Raw genomic sequence first — 15,436 nt, 5'->3', positions numbered from 1 at the left:
AAAGCATACAAGCCTGAGAAAGGGAGAGAAGCAGTAAGAAAACATAAAAAAGCATCAATGAATATCATGCCAACAAATATTACAATGGTTTGGGCAAATGCTGCATTAAAAGAAGGATGTGGGGTGGAGGTGGGTTGTAAAGCAGCTTACAGACAGAAGGATAGCAACAAAAAGAAAACTACCCTATAAAATAATGGATGAGTAGCCGGGTATCATTTGAGCAATCAGCTGGTGTCGGCTGTCACTGAGATCAACTGTCATCAGCTTATTTGCTGGGATATTGGGGTTGGAGATTGACTTTGTATCCAGCATGAACTAACACTAAGTGCAATAAAAGCAAAAGCAAGAAAAACCCTCACATGTGAAAAATGAGCTGGTGGAAATGTTTGACATTTTAGTGACTCAAACATTTTTAAAATTAACGTCTGTCAACTGACGCTTTACTTCAGCTCTAATTACCTCAAAGCTTGTAAAAAACGATTGCAATTTTATACCTGGAAAGTCTGAATTTTTCAGACAGATTACTCAGTCGCTCACTAGATATTGTTGATGAAGGGCAAAGCATTACTCATTTACATTCATCTCACTCACCTCATCTCTGCCTGCATTTTTTTCCAACCTCATGGTCACAAACACACTTAGTCAACCAAACATGCACTTGTGTGCCTGTCTCTTTACAACACTTTTTTTTTTCTTCCCAGCTCATAAATGCGACTACACAGGTCACCAACCTCAGATGAGTCATCCTGTTCCTTTGTCAGTCAAATGTTCATCTACACTGTCAGCTTTGGGCCAACTGTACCATGCACAGAGAAAACATACTTTTCTAAAAACACAGAGACTAGCAAAGACAAAGAAAAGCCACATTTTCTGCACTAAAAGTATGTTTTGACAGGAGAGAATGCATTCTGTCTTATCTCTAGTGGAGATAAACAATTTAGCTCTTTCATTTTTAATCTTTCTACCAGGTAGGAAACGTATGTTCTGTCGCTAAGCTGAATTTGGTATTAGCTATATTTGTAGTTTATGCAGAATAGTGCAAAGCTAAGTCTGAATGTGGAATTTTTCCTCATACTTCGGATGACCGGTCTTCATCTGCAGAGCAGAGCTACAATATTCAGCCTTTTCCCAGTGCTGCTCCACAGACAGGATCTAGGACCGACACTAGCAAAAAGTGCCTATATTGTTATGTCAAAACATTTAGCAGTCTATTACATAAATATTTCACTATACTTACATGCTGCAAAACACGAAAAGATTAGGCTAAGTTACCATGAGCATCACTGGAGGGCAATGTTGAGTTAAGTATAAGAGTTTAGAAAAAACCTTTCATGCGTTTAGTTATGATCATCACCTACTTAAATAAGGAAGGATTTCTTTCCAGCGATAACCTGGACTCAACTACAAATACAGAAAGGACTGCAAATACTACACCTCCAAATATGTAATATAGAAAGGCACTGTGTGTAGCAACAGTAAAAGTGTTTCCTGGGGCGGCTGGAATTACTTTAGTTTAGTACTTTATTAGATGCATGTCTTTGCTGAATCCATCACTTTTTTAGTTTGGTCATCGTTTGGGCTACTTGCAGACTATTTCTTTATTTGGTTGTTTGTAGCATCTGCAGTGTGTTGAGCTCTCCTGCCATTTATATTTGGTACAGTAATATAAAGCTGTTCCAGTCGATGCTGTGCTGCCTCTTATTTTCATCTATCTGATGATAGTGCATTTTTACAGGAGACTGCACTTGAACTAAAGGCCTGTCTTTTATAAGTTTACGAAGCCCACAGAGGACATTCAAAACCTTTCCGTCATAATTGTGAAAATCCTCGGCTCTTGGTTTGAAGCTTGAAAAATATTTGGAATTCCTGCCATGATTACTTTTGACCAGCAGCTGCTAGCAAAAGAACACACAAGGCTCTACCTTTGTTTTTCAGGTATCTGATCGCTGTGTGGTGGCCTTGGTGCCCAAACAGATGTCCTCTTTCAACATTCCTTCTTCAGCCAGCTTCCCACGCAGTATCAGCAGATATGGTTAGTACTGTTTAGGAAATACAAATACTTAATATTCATCCACCTCACAGTAGTGATGCACCATCTGTTTCTGTCACTTATCAATCTGCTGTAAAGCACATTAGTTGACACTGTTAGAAGGCATGTTAAATAAAGAAAGTATGATAAGTCTAGAAAAAATATTCAAGAAACATTCTGCATTTACAAAAGCAAATCAAGTATGTTGTTTATTAGGTTTTATACATAAGCTGAGATGGAACCAAGTCTTTTCACTTTACGTTTCTATACAATAGGTTTAACACAAGCTGACCTGATCTTACCTTTAATAAAATCATGCACTTTACATAAATGTTTGTCACTGGGTTTAATATATTCCTTTTAAAAACACAAAAACTTCAAGTGATGCCACACTGTAAGTCGAAAAGCTGAAAACACAAAACACTTAGTGGCAGAAAGCGAGAACCATAGAAACCATCTCTTTAATGAATGAGTGTATGTCTGGATCATTACTATGACAACCGATGAAATAATGACAGCACCTGATTATACAGTCAAAACACACACAGCCCACCTGCTCACTTCCAGATTACAACGAAGACTGTCAACCACTTATTTAGACCTGAGAAACCAATGTGGCGTTCTCTTTGTTTGTGCTCCAGTCTAATAGAATGATTATCACATATATAATGTACATTTACAAACTGAAATATTTTAGAAATGTGCATTTTTCTTTATCATCTACTCTTTAACCATCTAGGTGTGGATGTATCGTTCCGTTCCACCCCCACCAGCCCCGACAGCCCCCACTCCCGTGTGCCTATGCTGACCCCCGACCTGGAGAGTGGTGTCAAAGTTTGGCACTTAGTCAAGAACCATGACCACGGGGACCAGAAAGAGGGCGAGCGAGGCAGCAAGATGGTGTCTGAGATCTACCTGACACGGCTACTAGCAACAAAGGTACCACATATCACATGCTGCAAACTGTGGTAACGGTGAATAGAAAAAACAAACAGGGAGAAAACATTTGTACTCGGAGGCCTTTATGTGGTGATTTTGAAGTTTTAATGACCACTCAAAGTCCTTTGCACCACAGGAAAAGTGACACAGCCATTCCGAGAGAAATTAACTAATTAACTTTATGTGGATGTCTGTGGGAGGAAACGGCAACATTTGGAAACAAAACAAAATATTCACAAAAAACGAAAAAGAAAATAAGTCGATACGATTTGGCATGGCACTTAGAGCAAATCTCCATTCTGTTACTTTTCAGGGAACGCTGCAGAAGTTTGTGGACGATTTATTTGAGACCCTGTTCAGCACTGTGTGTCGAGGCACTGCTTTGCCTCTCGCAATTAAATACATGTTTGACTTCCTGGATGAGCAGGCTGACAGACATGGCATCCATGACATGGACGTCCGCCACACATGGAAGAGCAACTGGTGAGAAAGGTTTTTGATTTCTCATAGTGCTGTTGTCTACTTATAGCCTAAGAAAAGAAACTTTTCAGCAGCACTTTTAGCTTGTTACAGAAATAGCTTTCTGTAACAATCATAATATATTTTCATGTTCCACAGTCTACAGAACTGTTAAGATTATCTTATCAAACTTAACCTTAAAGTTAAAGTTAAAACTGCCTTCCTTTAGACAAAATTCCTTTTTGTTCTTTGTTTTTTCATTTTTCATTTTTAGAATTGTATAGTATTGTTTTGATTGTATAGTAAAATGTAGAGCTGCTAAATTTAGTAGGCCATCTGGTTTTATCTTGTATGAGTCTATAGTTCTCAAGGAAGCAACTACTATTTCTGGGAACAATCTGTAATTCCAAATGATCTTTCAGTAGTCTTCTAATCTCCATGTTTTGAAAAGAAAAAGTCACTAAAAGGATGATTAAAAGGACATTTCATGAGAAGATCGTGAAGCAAAATGATTTCCTTTTGCAGACTAGCCTTGCACAGCCTAAAATATATATATATTTTTACGTTTCTGTCTCAATAGCCGCTCTCATTCACTTTCCTCCATTAATTTGACAGCATCTGAATGGGGCGGCTTCAACGCTAAATTAGTACCCAGGTCACTTTTCAGTAAAAGCTGTGATGACAGGCTTTCTAGGTGTGAGCTAGTAATATTTACTCTTAATCACTTTTAACACAAGACCAGTCTGAATGCATGCAGTCACATTAATGGATAAGCACGCAGAGCTTTAAGAAGTACTCGCTTTTTCTCCATTCTCTGTGACTACCATTGGTACGTCTGAATGAAGCCATTAGGAACGTAAAAGTGACATACTTCTGGATGACAGAATGCAGTCACTTTAGCAGATTAATGAAACCAGCAGTGTTATCAGTCTTCTCTGCAAAGTGCTCATTTGCTTCTCCGTTTTTTCCCCCCACCAGCCTTCCCCTCCGCTTCTGGGTAAATGTGATCAAGAATCCCCAGTTTGTGTTTGACATCCATAAAAGTAGCATCACAGATGCCTGTTTGTCTGTGGTGGCCCAAACCTTCATGGACTCTTGCTCAACATCCGAACACCGTCTGGGAAAAGACTCTCCCTCCACCAAACTACTTTATGCCAAGGACATACCACATTACAAAAGCTGGGTAGAAAGGTGTGTATGTGCAGGCTTTTTTATATAGATAATTATGTTTTGTATAGATAAGTATATTTATAGGCAGCTTTTAGGCCTAAATGTTTTTGTATAAATTTATCCTTGCACTCACCTTATTCTTATGAGATGCTGTCAGGTAAGATGCTGTATATTATAAGTTGGAATTTATCAGTGTGAATTTTAAAAAGTAAATAAGATATGGAAAAAACACCCTTCAACCATGTTGTGAATGTTGACATTGCATTTTTTTCCACTTGAGGCCACTCTAAAACTGTGATGTATTGGAATATTGGATTTTTAAATCATCAGTATCTTTATCAGTATCCTGTATTGATCAGGCGCTAACTTGGGAGCGTTGACAGACATCCTGCTACTCACAGGAACGTTGGTTGCCATTGGTTTCATCAGCGATACTATGTTTTGTCAGAACCACCACATTTATTCATTTACTCTCACATGCACAGAGCGCCTTTCATGACTCTGGAAGTTTTATCACACCACAGTTCCATATCTTTTACACCTTTGCTATATAAAGCAATAGTGTTGCAACCTTTGTTAATGCAACTCTAGGGACCCATTAGAAAGTCTTGCTAGATCTTCAATGGTGCCTTTACGAGCATGACAAAAAATAAGTCTTTAAATGAAATAATTGTTCTTTAAGTATTAATAATAATGTCGCTCATTTGTTAATTATCATATTAGTAAAAGACAAAGTTTTCATCAGGTCTTCATCATTCTCCGACTTTTTTAATTCAATAATTGCAATAAAAATATGAAGAAACAATCAAATGAGTTGTGCACTGCATATAAAATTAAACTTCTTAGATGCATGCAGCAAGGCAGGGCATTCTTTATATAGACATGCGTTTGCTCAGAGTTATGAGTCCAGATGAGTTTTTGTTTTGAAACCTTTAATGATGAACATAATCTTCCTAAGGCTCTTGCTGAGGCTCAGTTTGTGTATCTGCATATGGAAATAAAAAGCGTGTTCGCTTATTTTTGAATACATTGTCTGTATTACTACATGACTAAACCCATGAGTAACGCTTTTCCTTGTTTCTATGCTGCAACACCTCTGATTTACAGGCTCCCTTTTCGAAGCATATTCTTTTCACAACAGACCGATTCCATGTGAGAAGAAAAGCTATGGTATGCATCACTGTGCCCTCCACACTGACAGTGTGTGTGTGTGTGTGCGCGTCTCCTCTCAGGTACTATGCTGACATCAACCGCCTGCCTGCCATCAGTGATCAGGATATGAATGCCTATCTGGCTGAACAGGCTCGCCTTCACTCCAGTGAGTTCAATGTGCTCAGTGCCCTCCATGAGATCTACGCATATGTCAGCAAATACAGCCAAGAGGTGAGGCCCAGTCAATACACCTTAAAGCAGTAATGTGCACCACATGTTTTTGCAGTTTTACCAATTTAAGTTATCAATTTTGGAAGTCAAAGCAGCCATAATTCATCATTTATTTATTTATAAATAGCAGTGTCTTGATTCCATTGCATTGATGAATCTCCAGAGAGTTATAAGCCAACTCTCCAATTTTCTACAGTTTGGGACACTTTAAAGTCTCTCCTGCCATTGTTTGATTTTAGGAATCTGACTTCTTTTAGCCAATACTTTCTCTTACTGTCATTTATTTTAGCAGCTAAAGGGGCAGATAATTCCCTCAAAAATGGAGACAAAAGTAGAGCGAATAGTGGAGTTAAATTAGTCAGCTGGACACAAATACATCTCTTAATACACGCCATTCTTGTTCTGTGAATGCTGAGTGTGAGGACAGGCAACTGTTTGCTAACAACTTACCAAAACACGTTTTTAATTTTGAGCCCTCGTAAAGGTCATGGCTGATTGCGGTACTCAAACGGGCCAAAAACAAAACAGACTGTGCCTAATTTAATGAATTCATTTTGTGATAATATGCTGGGTGATTTTCAATTAACCAATAAAAGAATTACTGAGAATGCCACTAACAATTTCCAGGAACACGAAGTGTGTCTTCAAATTGCTTCTGTTGTCAGCTAAATGTGCAAAACTAATTTATGCGACAAACTATATATACAAGGAGTGTAAGGTAACAAGGATTGAGTGAAACTTAGTAGTGTTGAGTCAGCGGTCAAACACAAGTAATGCATTCAGAACAAAGAAGAAGGAAGAAGGAAACAACACAATCATAGACAAAAATTAAATAAAATCTGACCCCATGACATAATGTGTACGTGCTAATTTCCTACAGCTGACCGATGACATGCTTTGTGTCCTTATGGCCTATGTCTCTGTATGTTTTAGATCATTGAAGCACTGGAGCAGGATGAACAGGCCCAAAAGCAGAAGCTGGCGTATAAAGTGGAGCAGATCATCTCAGCTTTGTCCATAGAGAGCTGAGAAACATACACGTTCCTAAATACTTCCATATACACACATAAACACATTCTGTATGCACACATGATACACAGACACTAAAATATACCATAACAGGGGAGTTATACACACATATGCCTCTCGGATGTGGAAATTAACCGACTTCTGGTATGCATGTGCGGATATATTCAATCGCACATACACACAAACTGTTGTGCACAGAGAAACTGCAGTTTTAATGGACCTACTGTATACAAACTGACAGTTACACGTGGATAAATACACGCGTACAAATGTACATACGCAAACCACATAACACATCAAACAGCAGAACATCCCAAAGCAAGACTTTTGAATCCAATGTCATTTTTTCAGAAGAAATTCCAAAAGGCAAACATCCAACTTCTAAAACACTACTATAGAGGGAGAGAGAAGGAGGATTTAGGCCATCACGGCTGCTGAATTTTCCGCCAATTCTTTTCCGCTGGGTAATGGTTTGCCTTTGTAGTCGGTGGTTATAGTAAGTGTGTGTGTGGCATGGCTCTGAAGAGAACACCACTTAATAAAGAATGACTCAACTTGAAAAGTCACTGAGGGAGCTCAAAGACAGGAGCCAATTTAATGGGACAAGACTCAAAGTTCTGTCAAATATGAAGGACACTTATTCGCATGACATATCACAAACCTGGAGTGACATCGCCATTTGTTGCCGTTTGGAGCAGAGATGTGCATCTTTGTTTCAAGTCTTTCGTCTGGGTTTTTAAAGGCTTAAGAGAGAGAACACTTAAGATTCGAGCAAAATTACTTTTTATTTTGGTACTTGAGGATTTCCATCATATGTGACATAAAACATCATATTTTTTTTCATTTAATGATGATTGTCTGAACTACTGGGTTTTGAAAGCAGTATACAACAGATTTGTCACTTATAGGTTTAGGGTCTGGCTGTTTAATAATCCAACACCAAGACATCATTACTTTCCAATTTGAAATATGTGTAGATATTTTCAGACCCAGTCCCTGGCTCTTCGTGCCAAATATAATATATCTCATGTTTCATTCATATTAAACGCTCCTGTAGAAGCTATTAATAATACATGCCATTGTACGGAAAAGATCCCATTTGAGATAGGAAATTTTTTTTGCAGTGATGATCAATAGACCAGTAATTCAGCCATTCAAAGATAAGTGGGGACCAAATTGAACTGCAGTAGAAAGCATGATTAATGATGCTATAAGCCTGAAAGTGGATCAGATTAGCCTAACCCTGGCCATAAGCACCCACCCTTCCAGTCTCATCAGTCATTGTTTACATTTAGCGTGATACTTGAAATGCACTCGGTGTACAAGATACCAAGAACACCTGCAGCTCCTGTCAAGTAATCTGGTCAAACTAGATTAGATAAAGGCCTTGATGCTTTTTTGATTTACCAAATGAATCCACTTTGAGCATAATGTGGAAACTAAATGCAGGTTAAAAGCTGAAGTCTGATTTTTTTCACCTTCAAACCAGGCGATCTGGATCGGGATTCAGCTCAGTGTAAAGCAGGTGCTCCTTATATTTCTTAACCAGAGTGGATATATGATTAACGGTATATGTGACTGGTCCAGCAGTGGGTTCTTGTAAAGTCTGTTTGTAGCTTCACAGCACTAGTGACGCTTTATATCCTTACTGTTTTCGTGCTTTAACGTAGAATTCACGTTTTATTCCAGTTTTATTTTGCATTCCAGTGTACACTTTACCTGATTGCTCGTTGTCCCCCCTGCTCCTGTAGTTATAGTGCCATATCTAAACTTTAAAATAATTATCTAAACTTCAAAATAACTGTTAAAAAAAAAAAAAAAAATCAATCTGAGACATCACCACTACTTCACTACTTCACAGTTTTAGTTCCGATTGGTTGTTTCATCCATTTACAATGAGGAAACATAAATGCCTTTTTATGCTTGAGGCTTCCTATAAGGTCTCTGGAAGTATTACTGCTATCTTCTTAACATTTCAGTACATTTATCCCCCGCAAGACCTTGAATCATGTTATCTACAAGAACAAGATGAACTACGATAAATAATAAGTACATTTCCTGTTAAATGTTGAAATATGACAGAATTCATCTGTTTCATGTGTGGTTTGATGATGATAATTTATAAATGTGTTGTGCAATAAACTGTCAGATGTTTAAGCTGTAATGTTTTTTTAAACTATATATTACTGTATAAATACTGTACATAAAAAACACTCCTATTTTGCAAGCAAAAGATTCACTTTGTACTGTTGTTATACATTAAATGCGCAGCTAATGAAAAAGATTTTTGCATTTTTGTCTAATTTGTGGTGATATTTCTTTTTAAATAATCAGGCTGAACATGATTATGCATTTTCTCTGTATTAAAAGGGTACTACATCCCAAGTCCTGGCTGTAATAGGTCAAATATTGTCTTTATTTAAGAACATTTAACTAAACTTCTTTGCCTTTCATCGTACTTCATTATACATAGTTTACAGTTCTGCATTTATAACAGCATGAAACATCAGAATCATCATAATATGACTTACTTAATTTACACTGAGTGTTTTTTTTTCTCTGACAAAATACTGCTGATGGTAGAGGTGAAGTCATTTTTAACCCAATCAAAACTCTGCCACACATAACTGGATAATCTATTTTTATGGTATTAGTGGACCATTAGCATCCCACTTTAATAATTAAACTTATTGACTTTTCATGGGAAGGCTTTGCAAGACGGTGATGTCACAGGGATAAACTCAAATCCCACGAGTACATACATCATTCATCCTTTTCAGTGTTTGACCCACAAGCAGATAATATTAGCCCTCCAGCAAAGTCTCAAAATATTTTTAAATGGGTTTTTTTAAAAGTGTTTTACTAGACTTGCTTCTTAATGAAAGTCATTATTTAGTAAAAGCGTGCCTATTTCAACACTAGTATGGTGTTATTATTTTAAATATCGGATTATTATAAACCTATAACCATGATTACCAGATGGAAATTTTTAGTCATGCAATCAGAATACCATTTTAAAAAGATAGTAAATTTTTTGTTGAATTTAAATGCTCATGGTTGTGTTGCTTTACAGTCTTCCACAGGAAGAGGGTGTTGTATTTCCAGACCCAACAAAAGTAAAGCCTACTTCACAAGTCAGCAAAGACCTGTAGAGTAATGGCCTCCAGCTGGAATATTTTCCGTGGAACTAGAAAACAAATGTGTGGAGAATGATCAAATAATGATAATGGTGTTCCTTCCCCTTTTTGAATTAGTCAGGAAGCAATGCCGTTTCAGGGAATCTGAACTACTGCCGTGAGCCAAAAACAGCCAATCATCTCCCTATGAGCTCAAGACTCTAATGTAACCTTACTAAAAATGAAACTAATACAAACGTGATATAAACTACCCCCTTTAAAATGCATAAAACACACCAAAAGTATGTAAAGTACAGTTTGTACTACCGTGATTGTGGTGATGTAGTACGGCATGTGACAAGCATATATGAAGTTTGTGAGTCTTTGCCATAAGCATTGTTCATGTTTAACCCTCAAAGCTCTGGACGAGCAGAAAACAGGTGTGGGGGGCTTGCAGTAATACCCAGACTCCACAACTCAAACCTGTCAGACTCATATCGGTTATGATCAGTGTATCAAAGGGTCCTCTGTACACCTGCCAGGCTCTAACCCCTCATCTTGCCCTTTTTCACTCTTTACTTGTCAGAGTGCCGACACTCAGTTGCCAACAATTCCCCCTCACTTACTCCTCTCCCACACATTCGTGCAGGGAGGAGGATCATTAGGACTCAGACCTCTTCTACTGACAGCTGAGAAAGCTGCAGGATATCAACTTGATAGACTGTGTGCTATAGGATGGTCCAAGGCAAGTTTATAGAGCAACTATAGTCATCAGACAACAATCACTTTTCAGTCGTCATAATATCTCATTCTGCTTGGACACCTGATTGACGTAACTAGTCTGAGGTAAAGTAATATAAAAGATCATCAGCTTCTCTAGGTAGTCAGAAAATGAGGAGGAAACTGGCCTTCTGCACAGACTGTAGATTTTTAAGACAGCTCTTTCTGCAGAAGGAATGCTGAATGGAGGCATCCTTGGACTTTCTGTGCACTTGAGCAAATGCGAACAATTCAGCACAGCATGTGTAAATAGTTAATGGACTGTCCTTAAGCATAAAGTGGGATAAGGCACTGGCTAGGTGATAAGATCACCCCATTCATTAAATAAAGATACTTTTTTTTAATAGAACTGATTCACGGGTCACATTTCCTTGAGCATCTCTTGAATGCAACCTTCAAGCTTTTGAGTGCTTTAAACATTAGCCTCCAGCTGCTTTGATTAAATAGTTATTAGAGTGCACACAATCATGTAAATGATGCTTGTTCGTTCTTATGACAAAGAAAAGTTGTCTATACTTGGAAAACAAAACCTTTTAACTGTGTAGAATAAATCCTAAAGGACCATAACTGCTATCAGTAACAGCTTCATTCACGATTTATTGGATGAGCTCATCCATGACGACATTTTATTTCTTCAATTTGCAGAAGTAATTTTTCATTTGTCCACTAGCAACTCCATAGTCATACCTTCTTATTCGCCATCTAAAACTAACAGCTTAATTCTTTATATAGGACAAAGTGGAAAATAGTTCAAGGCAATATACACACATATTACATATACATATATTTATAAGCACAAAGCAAAGGAATGATGTACTAAGGGATCTAATGTCCATTTGGTTGATCTGGACCTCACACTAGTCTACTAATGCCATCTTCTGGTGAAAATGATCATCACAGGTAGGGACAAAATAAGGATTCTTAATTCTTCCATGGAAAATAGTAGATGTGAGTGGCTCCAAAACATGACACATGAAAGCAGAAAAGGGTAAACATGTATTAGTGACAAAAAACTGTCAGTACTTTCACCTGAGATTGTATTTGTTCACATATACATATATACGCATACCCTTTAGTTTTCTTAACTGCCTTAATACTTCGTGGCAAAGATTTAACGAGGTGCTGAAAGCATTCCTCCAAGATTTTAGTTATTATGGTCATAAAAAAGCAGGAACTCCAGCAACACTTGAGAAACGAAGAACAGCTTTAATAATTGACCAGTTATTATGGTCATGACAGCGTCATTATGAGCTGCAAATCCATGATCCATATCCACCACATCCCAAAGGTGCTCTTTTTGCCCGAGATCTGGTGACTGTGCAGGCCATGTGAGTATAGGGAACTCGTCATCACGTTCATGATTTGACCTTTGTGACATGATTCATTATCATGTTTAGATTAGAAACTGAGTACACTGCAGTGATAAAGTGGTGCACATGGTCATCAACAATACCCAGGTAGGCTGTGGTGATTAAACAATGGTCAGTTTGTTGTGTGGTTATGTTTACGTTTGAACTTTTTGATGTAACCTTAATTACCTTAAGTTAACTGAAGTAATGATTATATATAATTTGTTATTTGCCATGTTTGCACATAGGGATGTCACTAGAATACTAAAAACACCATGGAACCTGTTTTGGTTTTTCAGTATCATAGATACCTGTGCAGCATATGTCAGTTGTAGTAGGGTTATGAAACAAACTGATACTCAAATACTAAAGCCTATCCAAGCTGTAATAGGGGCACTTTACACTTTGGACAGGTCCCTTGTCTGTCACAGTGCTAACATATAGAGGCATAATATATAAATTAAATTAAAAAACACTCCACAGGCCAACCGGACTACCAGAGCTGCAATCCTTCTGAAACCATTGCTGTGTGAATAATTTGGACTGCATATACACCTTCAATTACATGGGTAATCACCAGTTGCTGGACTATCAAGGGGCCAGTTCAAAAAATGTAACATCATGTAAAAAGGACAGTATAACTATCATGATATATGTAGAGTTTACTAGTCAAAAGTTTGGATACAATTCTCATTTTATGGTATTTGTAAATTGGAGATACATACTGAAGATATCAAATACATAAAGCAAGATCAATGGAATTATGTAGAAAAAAAACTGAATATGTCTTATATTTTAGATTCCTGGAAGTAGCCACCCTCTGCTTTGTTGACAGCGCTGCAAACCCTTGGTCTTTTTCAATGAGCTTCATGATGATGTAACCTGAAATGTTTTCACTTCACAGGTGGGCCTTGTCAGGGTTGCTGCCTTCTTAATGGGGTTGGGACCATCAGTTATGTTGTACAGAATTCAGAGCTCTCGGCTGTGTACCAACCTATCTGACAACTGTTAGAATTCATATTATGGCAAGAACAAATCAGCTAAGTAAAGAGAAACGACATTCCATCATTATTTTAAGAGCTGAAGGTCAGTAAGTTTGGAAAATTGCTAAAACTTTAAATGTGTCCCCAAGTGCAGTTGCAAGAAACTTCAAGCGCTACGACAAAACATGAGGACCGCCTCAGGAAAGGAAGACCAAGAGTAACGTCTTGCGCTGAGAGTGAATTCATCTGAGTCACCAGCCTCAGAAATCGCAAGTTAACAGCACCTCAAATTACAGCCCAGGTAAAAAAGCTTAACAGAGAATCAGCTGTTCAAAGGAGACTGCACGAATCAGGCCTTTATGGTCAAATAGCTGCTAAGAAACCACTACTAAGAAAAAGTAACAAGCAGAAGAGATTTGTTTGGGTCAAGAAACACAAGGAATGGACATTAGACCAGTAGAAACATGTTCTTTGGTCCGATTAGTCCAAATTTGAGATCTTTGGTTCCACCCGGTATCTGTTTGTATGATGTAGAAAAGGTTAACGTATGGTCTCTACATGCATGGTTCCCACCATGAAGAAGGGAGGAGGTGGTGTGATGGTGTAGAGTTGCTTTGCTGGTGACACTGTTGAGTGATTCAAAATTGAAAGCACACTGAACCAGCATGGCTACCACAGCAACATGCAGCAACATGCAATCCAATTGGGTTGCGTTTGATTGGGCCATCTTTTATTTTTCAGCTGGACAATGACACCAAACACAGCTTCAGGCTGTGTAAGGGCTATGTGACCAAGAAGGAGAGTGCTGGAGTGCTGCGGCAGAGGGCCTGGCCTCTACAGTCACCTCACCTAAACTGAATCGAAACAGTCTGGGATGAGATGGACAGCAGAGTGAAGGCAAACGAGCCAACAAGTGCTCAGCATCTCTGGGAACTCCTTCAAGACTGTTGGAAAACCATTTCAGGTGACAACCTCACAAAGCTCATCGAGAAAATGCCAAGAGTGTGCAGAGCAGTAACCAAAGCAAAGAGTGGCTATTTTGAAGAATCTAAAATATAAAACATGTTTTGAGTTATTTCACACTTTTTTGTTTACTACTTCATAAATATGAAGCCTAAGTATCGCAGTCGCCCTCTAGTGGATTTCTGCAGTATTAACATTGACGAAGGCTAACATAAATCTAGGAGGAAAGTTAATATAATCAATAATAATATATTACCTAGGACACAATATTCATTTTATTTTAAAAGTGCATCTGACCCCTCACAGTGCCTACTGAGAAAATTCTGTCTATTGGACAAATGTAGTTGATGATAAATACAGGCCATTTACCATAACCAGACTAGGGGGTAAAGAAATCTAATAATTAGATTGAATACTATTTCAATTCTGAGTCCAAAAATTATATAAGGTAATTTGACAGTTCACTAGTAAATTCAATTAAATTCTGTTTTGTTCTGTGGTTATGGCGTCATGTATCAGGAATCTTTGGATGACAGAGGATGCATCAATGAGTCAGCAGTTTTCAGTGATTGAGAAAAGAAGCAGCTTCCCCTTCCGACTTGTCTTTTTAATCTTATTATCTGCAGTTTAACATAAATTGGGAAGCTTTCACTGTACATATGGTAACAAATCAATTTGTAATAAATGCAACTAAAAAGATTTAATTTCACCTATGTCTGTTTGAGAAAGAGCACTCACAAGACAGGGAGAAGAGAAACTAGTGCAACTGTACTGTGAAGGTATAAATTGTATAAATTGGGACAAATGTATCACTGGTCAGTATCATTTTTTCAACACGTAAACTCTAATAAATACAATTAATGAGTTCTTTTGGGTAACTAAGACGATGTGCATAAATCTGTGCATCAAAACCAGATCTACACATCATAGAGCAACACATATGTAAATGTCAAAAAGATAAAAGAAAAGAAAAAACAAGTAATAAGACGTCATAGTATAGTGAGAGACTTTCTCTTCTGCATATGTGAGAAGTAAGATTTCCAACACATAGCTGTAGCCCTTATGAATCACGTGCCAATAGGCCTCTCAACAGGTCCAAGTTTTAGTTTAAATGCTTTCCAAATGCTGCGCATGCTGTCCCACAAAATAAAAGAAAACACAGATCCATGCAATATAATTAACAGTGTCTTACCGCCTCTCATCACTGCAGTGCTTTAATGACAGTGGAGTTAACAT

The 15,436-nt window shown here is 37.8% G+C and overlaps 1 protein-coding gene across 2 annotated transcripts in view; it reads left to right on the top strand.

Annotated features, from left to right (window-relative positions):
* The window catches only part of LOC100702838 (plexin-A2), a 77,936-nt gene extending 68,643 nt beyond the window's left edge, over positions 1–9,293 (top strand). For both annotated transcript variants that reach the window (XM_013276603.3, XM_025907133.1), the window contains 6 exons: positions 1,936–2,032; positions 2,769–2,968; positions 3,282–3,451; positions 4,406–4,618; positions 5,830–5,980; positions 6,914–9,293. In XM_013276603.3, coding sequence (XP_013132057.2) covers positions 1,936–2,032; positions 2,769–2,968; positions 3,282–3,451; positions 4,406–4,618; positions 5,830–5,980; positions 6,914–7,009 — 927 coding nt within the window. In that variant the 3' untranslated portion in view covers positions 7,010–9,293. The remainder of the gene's footprint in view (positions 1–1,935; positions 2,033–2,768; positions 2,969–3,281; positions 3,452–4,405; positions 4,619–5,829; positions 5,981–6,913) is intronic.
* The last annotated feature ends 6,143 nt before the right edge of the window (positions 9,294–15,436 follow it).

The sequence above is a fragment of the Oreochromis niloticus genome, linkage group LG5 (assembly GCF_001858045.2).
Source record: "Oreochromis niloticus isolate F11D_XX linkage group LG5, O_niloticus_UMD_NMBU, whole genome shotgun sequence".
Classification (NCBI taxonomy): domain Eukaryota; kingdom Metazoa; phylum Chordata; class Actinopteri; order Cichliformes; family Cichlidae; genus Oreochromis; species Oreochromis niloticus.
The sequence above is the reverse complement of the archived record's forward strand: the minus strand, read 5'-3'. Positions and strand labels throughout refer to the sequence as shown.